This window comes from Ranitomeya variabilis, chromosome 2 (genome assembly GCF_051348905.1).
Source record: "Ranitomeya variabilis isolate aRanVar5 chromosome 2, aRanVar5.hap1, whole genome shotgun sequence".
In the NCBI taxonomy this organism is placed as follows: Eukaryota; Metazoa; Chordata; class Amphibia; order Anura; family Dendrobatidae; genus Ranitomeya; species Ranitomeya variabilis.
The window spans coordinates 86755719-86761561 of NC_135233.1; the positions used below are offsets into that span (position 1 = coordinate 86755719).

A 5843-nucleotide genomic window follows, 5' to 3' on the forward strand; every position below is an offset into this window, starting at 1 on the left:
ACCTGCAGAGCCCGGGCTCCAACAACGCTAGTTGCTGTCCGGAAGTGCTGGCTGCACAGAGCCAAACACCTCGCCAATGTGTCAGTGGGGTCCAGCACCGCCAGCTGTTCCCCTGCTGTGTAGCCGGCAACGTGTCCTGCGACCGCCACGCAGACACAACACACCCAAAGCTGCCGCCAGTGCAGGCTTCGGCCTACACTCCCCTCCCCCTGCTCCTCCTCCTCCTGCTCCTCCTCCTGCTGTCCCTGGGCTCTAACACACCGCCAGTTGGGGCCCTAGGAAGACAAGCTTGAATAGGTCCCCATCCGGGTTCCAGTACCGTCAGCTGGTTCTCGGCAGTGTCTTTTGCTCTTGTACCTTCTGCTCCCCATCCTGGTTCCAGTACCGTCAGCTGGTTCCGGGCAGAGCCTTTGGCTTAGGTGCCTCCCTCTGGGTATCCGAGTTCCACCAACGTCAGGTGGTCCTTGGTAGTGCTTTCAGGCACGGGTACCTCCTGCTTAGTAACCGGGTTCCAGTAACGTCAGCTGGTCCTCGGTAGTTCCATTGGCTCTTGGACCTTCGGCTACCCATCCGGGTTCCAGTACCGTCAGCTGGTTCTCGGCAGTGTCTTTTGCTCTTGTACCTTCTGCTCCCCATCCTGGTTCCAGTACCGTCAGCTGGTTCCGGGCAGAGCCTTTGGCTTAGGTGCCTCCCTCTGGGTATCCGAGTTCCACCAACGTCAGGTGGTCCTTGGTAGTGCTTTCAGGCACGGGTACCTCCTGCTTAGTAACCGGGTTCCAGTAACGTCAGCTGGTCCTCGGTAGTTCCATTGGCTCTTGGACCTTCGGCTACCCATCCGGGTTCCAGTACCGTCAGCTGGTTCTCGGCAGTGTCTTTTGCTCTTGTACCTTCTGCTCCCCATCCTGGTTCCAGTACCGTCAGCTGGTTCCGGGCAGAGCCTTTGGCTTAGGTGCCTCCCTCTGGGTATCCGAGTTCCACCAACGTCAGGTGGTCCTTGGTAGTGCTTTCAGGCACGGGTACCTCCTGCTTAGTAACCGGGTTCCAGTAACGTCAGCTGGTCCTCGGTAGTTCCATTGGCTCTTGGACCTTCGGGTAGCCATCCGAGTTCCAGTTCCATCAGCTGGTTCTCGGCATTTTCTCAGCCTTCTTGTACCTTCTGCTACATTTCCAAGTTCAAGACCCGAAAGACGATGACCCGGAAGACCACCCCTAAGATGATGACGACACCAGAGACGACAACCACCGAGATGACGACGACCCTGGAGACGATGACCCTGAAGACGACCCCGATGACGACGACCCCGATGACGACGACCCCGATGACGACGACCCTGGAGATGACGACCCTGGAGATGACGACGACAACCTGGAAGACCGAGAAGCAGAAGAACAAGAGGCTGCAGAACAAAGAGCAGAAGAACATTAAGCATAAGACTAAATATCAGAGCAAAAGATATTATCTAAATTATAAGCAGAAGAAGACTAAGCAGTGTATGGGGGTGAGTCCGTTCCTCCTCGTGGTGCCCCTGGATAAAGCCTGATGCTGCAGGCCAAACTGAACGCGGACAAATGTAACTGTTTTGTGACAGGCAGAACGGAAGGTGTAATCTTCAAACTTTTATAGATAACAACTACGGGAATGCCTGTCACAAATAAGAATATGATGAAGAAGTTGAATATAAAAAAGATAATAGTTAAATAAAAAGAATATGAACAATGTAAAAAAAAAAATATATATATACGTAGAAAAGAAGAAGATGAATAAGGTGAAGAAGTTGATGTCACAGAAGCTGATGATGAGGATAATGAAGAAGAAAGTGTGGGAGAAGTAAAAAATAGGGTGAAGGGCGTGGAAGTAGTGAAACATCAATATCTGACAAAATAAATAAAAAATTAACATAGTCAAATTCTTTCTAACGCCGAACGTCATAAAAAAATTAAAAATACTGCTATTCTATTTGATTGGGATAAACCCCTGTGCCTTTCATGTCTCCGCCACCTCCCCCAATACATCCTACATTATTCTTAGTTGTTTTCCTTCATGTAGAATTAACCTACAAGGAAAGAAAGGGTTTATTTTAATTCCGATATTTTCGTCCCATTGACTTGCATTGGGATCGGGTATCGGTATCGGATTGGATTCCGATACTGTGACGGTATCGGCCGATACTTTCCGATACCGATACTTTCCGATATCGGAAAGTATCGCTCAACACTAGCTACTAGTGTGTGATTCTACTTATTAATCTATTATACTAAACCTATTTAAGGCCGTGTAGATCCAGAGGAAGGCGAAAACCCCCTATGAGGAATGGGCCAATTGTCCTCATATTAGGGGGAAAAATTCCTTCCTGACCCCAAATATGGCGATCAGATTAAATCTCAGGATCAGAAGCCGATCTATGTCCTACATCTATGTGCTGATATGTACTGTGTGCTATGTGTGTGCCTGTACTGATGATGTAGTGTGGGGACCTGCACTGATCATGTAGTGTGGGTGATGTGTGATGGGTGCGATACTTACCAGGCCTGTGCTAAGGTGAGTTCAGGGATAATGGCCGCTCCTTACATGCTGCTGCTCAGCGGCCCCAGGACTGAAAGGTGCGACTATTGTTCCTGAACTCACCAGATGGAAACTTAGCACAGGCCGCTCCTGGGGTAGAAGATCTTCGGGCTGGAGGGATGTTAGATGCCAGCCCAGGAGGTCAAGGGTCTGGGGCAGCAATGGCAGTGGTCCGGCATGAAGATGGTATAGAGAGAGATGATGTTGAACGGCAGCCGAGGTGACATACAGCAGCAGAGACGTGAGGCACGGGTCAGGAGGCATGAAGTTCTGGGCAGTTGGCACGGGCTCATCCTGCAAGACATAAGCGGAAGACAGGAAATCTATCTACCAGATCTTATGTTATATTAGGGGAATGGTCTTTATAATGAACCATTCTGCTATATAACATCAGATGCAATGTACTGACATAATAGGTGTCACTCACCAGATGGTCGTGAATTCTTTCACAGTCCAGATCTTTTCATCCACCTAAGAAAAATAGAAACATAAAGTCACTGTCAGAAAAAGTGAAAAAAGGGAAGATCGATGATGATGATTACCACAATGAAAGAACAGCACCTGATGAGTGTTATCCCCAGAGGAGGAGATACTTACCGGGTCCAGCTTGGTGACACGTACGTAAATCCGGCCACGGGGTGAAAGACTGTGTGCTCCGGCCACTGCAGATGGTGGTTCTCCAGAACTGGCCTGAATGGTGTAAATGGTGGCTCTACTCTCCTTTCCTTCACATCCTCCCAGCCGATGGTGGTAAAGAATGGATGCTCTCTGATGTTCCCGCTCACACCCAGGCATGTCTGAGGGTCTTTGCGCAGCAGCTTCTTGATGAGATGTTTCACGTCAGCATCAAGCCAAGATGGAAATTTTGGCTTCTCGTTGATGATGGATGTGAAAGCCATTTGCTTGACGGGCCGTTGTAAAATGGATATCGCCCTGCTGCCATCCTGGACACCACAATCCCCAGGCTCCACCAGTCCACTGCTGCGCCATACCGTTTTCTACGATGCACCTCAGGGGCCATGTAATGGAAAGTGCCCGTCACTCCAGAGATGTTTTTGGAGAAGGAGACGCCATCTTGGGCAAGCCCAAGGTCGATGATACGGATATGGCCATCTGCATCCAACATGATGTTATCCGGCTTTATGTCACTGCAATGAAAGAAGAAAACAAAATAAGAAATCTGTCCAGTGATACAAGAGATGGAAAATGGGTCACTACAAAATACGGTGGAATAGGCGGCAGGACACCAGGGAAGCCGGGGGCCATATCTACAGCTTGTAAAGGGGACAGAGAGAAGGAGGAAAGTTCTGCTTACCGGTGGACGATGTTGTGTCCGTGGAGGAACTGGAGGCCACTTACCATCTCTGCTGTGTAGAATCTGATGGAGAGAATAGAGTGCAGAATCAATGTCATGAAATCCTTCTCTGGCAATCCCCAAATACCATGGCACCCCACCTCCTGCTTCCAGCACCCTAAATATATGCCCTGCCAGTGCTCCCCTAGCTGCACCCCGACCTCAGGTTTTTTCCCTTTCTCTTAGTTCTCTTTTAGGTACATTCTCTGCTTTCTCACCTCACATTGCCGATGTTCAGGCAGCCGCACATCCTGATCAAATCCTCCACGCTGCCACCGGACAGGTACTCCATGATGAAATATGCCCTGTGCTGAGACTGGTGTGCGGCATAGAGGTGGCACAGGAATGGGCAGTGTCTGGCCGCCAAGAGTATCCACCGCTCTCTCAAGATGGTGTCCTCGTTGTCCCTTTTGGTGATCATTTTGACGGCCACGTTGATGTTACTGCCGGGGACAGATGCCAGGACCACCTGAAAAACACAAATGGAGAATACTTAAAAGGTGTCGGCAGGGGTGGAAGGATCTGGATTTTATAGTCCACAAGGCGCATGAGAAAACTGAGTGATCGCTCAGTCTGCTAGTGACCAGGACCATATAGAGGAGCAGATCTATCTATCAGAACAATGCACTGCCTGCTCCATGGATGGGCTACGGAGAGGTCTTAATAAATATTCGTCATTTTAATATTTAGTTCATAAAACAATAATACACATGAAAATATTTAACTTTGTAATACATTTTATCAGCCAAATCGGCTTCTTTCTCCGCCAGGACTGATTTTTTATTTTCAAAATTCTATGTACCTGGGTAAACTCTGTATTTAGTGAAGACAGATTGTTACATTACTGAGGGGAGATGACAGTTGGTGCTGATAATATTCTATGCAGAAGGGAGGGGGGAGGAGGAGGGAGGAGTTTTGCATTTAGCCCCTCCTCTCCACTACATAGAATATTATCAGCACCAACTGTCATCTCCTCTCAGTAATGTAACAATCTGTCTTCACTAAATACAGAGTTTACCCAGAAATTGAGAATATAGAATATGAGAAATCAGTCTTGGTGGAGAAAGAAGATTTATCTGATTAGAATTATTACAAAGCTGCTTATTTTCATGTTTGCTATTGATTTATGAAATAAAAATTAAAATGACGATGACTTTTTAAAGGGTTTTTCTCTGTTACCATATGGAAATATACAGAGTAAGCATTAGTAGAGGCATTGAGTTGGCATTAGTATTGTCCAAATATCATTGATTATCTAGATTTAATAAAAACACAGAGACAAATGTATGTATAATATGGCTACCTGATAGGAGAAAAAAATAATGTCCCCTGCCCTCTACAGCTGTGACACCTGAGATGAACCCTCCAGTATAGAAGAATACGAGGTTATAGCAGCACTAGCCCTAACTATGGTGATGTCTTATACCTCATCTCACAGAAGGACACTACAATGAGCAATAACAAAGCAAGACATGGCTGATAACAGAGAACAATACATGGGGATATATGAAAAATCGCAGATTTCAAATAACAAATATGTAGGCCTTACTTTGCCAAAGGCGCCTCGACCTAGGACCTGGTGGATGTTGAAGCGGCTGATGTTAAGCCTGGCATAGGGGCCGGATGATCCAGGGTCTCCGCTGCATCCAGGTGTTGGCTCCTCCAATCCGCTGTTGTCTCGTCTCCTTTTCTTCTTTAATCTGGTCATGCTGTCCTCTTCCTCTTCTCCTCGCGCCACTTCTCCTCGCTCCTCTTCTCGCTCCCTTCTCCTCGTCCAGTAGTCACCATTCTCTGTAATCGCTTCCCGCCTGTAGACCTCGGTCCAATCACTTCAGCCGACAGTTGAAAGTAAACGGCAGTTGGTCGTGTGCAGGTGACCAGAGGTCAGAGGTGACGGAACCCTCAGGTGGCTCCTGCCAGGCAGCG

At 47.9% G+C, this 5843-nt stretch overlaps 1 protein-coding gene and 1 long non-coding RNA gene across 2 annotated transcripts; both read right to left on the minus strand.

The window, feature by feature from the left end:
* Positions 1 to 2224: 2224 nt before the first annotated feature.
* LOC143809123 (uncharacterized) lies at positions 2225 to 3262 on the minus strand. Its single transcript, XR_013222083.1, has 3 exons — positions 3161 to 3262; positions 2991 to 3034; positions 2225 to 2857 (listed from the first exon to the last, which is right to left on the minus strand). It is a non-coding gene; the product is annotated as an uncharacterized LOC143809123 (long non-coding RNA).
* A 56-nt stretch (positions 3263 to 3318) lies between these two features.
* LOC143809125 (RAC-beta serine/threonine-protein kinase-like) lies at positions 3319 to 4325 on the minus strand. Its single transcript, XM_077292277.1, has 3 exons — positions 4136 to 4325; positions 3879 to 3941; positions 3319 to 3711 (listed from the first exon to the last, which is right to left on the minus strand). The coding sequence occupies exons 1-3, from the start codon at positions 4207 to 4209 to the stop codon at positions 3399 to 3401; spliced, it is 450 nt and encodes a 149-aa protein (XP_077148392.1). The 5' UTR covers positions 4210 to 4325; the 3' UTR covers positions 3319 to 3398.
* Positions 4326 to 5843: the final 1518 nt, after the last annotated feature.

Excerpts from the sequence above, each read along its gene's own strand:
- LOC143809125 (XM_077292277.1), bottom strand. The coding sequence starts at position 4,209 with ATGGAGTACCTGTCCGGTGGCAGCGTGGAGGATTTGATCAGGATGTGC. Across the intron at positions 3,942-4,135 it reads CTGAACATCGGCAATGTGAG|ATTCTACACAGCAGAGATGG; the intron begins GTGAGAAAGCAG and ends TCTCTCCATCAG. Across the intron at positions 3,712-3,878 it reads GGACACAACATCGTCCACCG|TGACATAAAGCCGGATAACA; the intron begins GTAAGCAGAACT and ends CTTTCATTGCAG.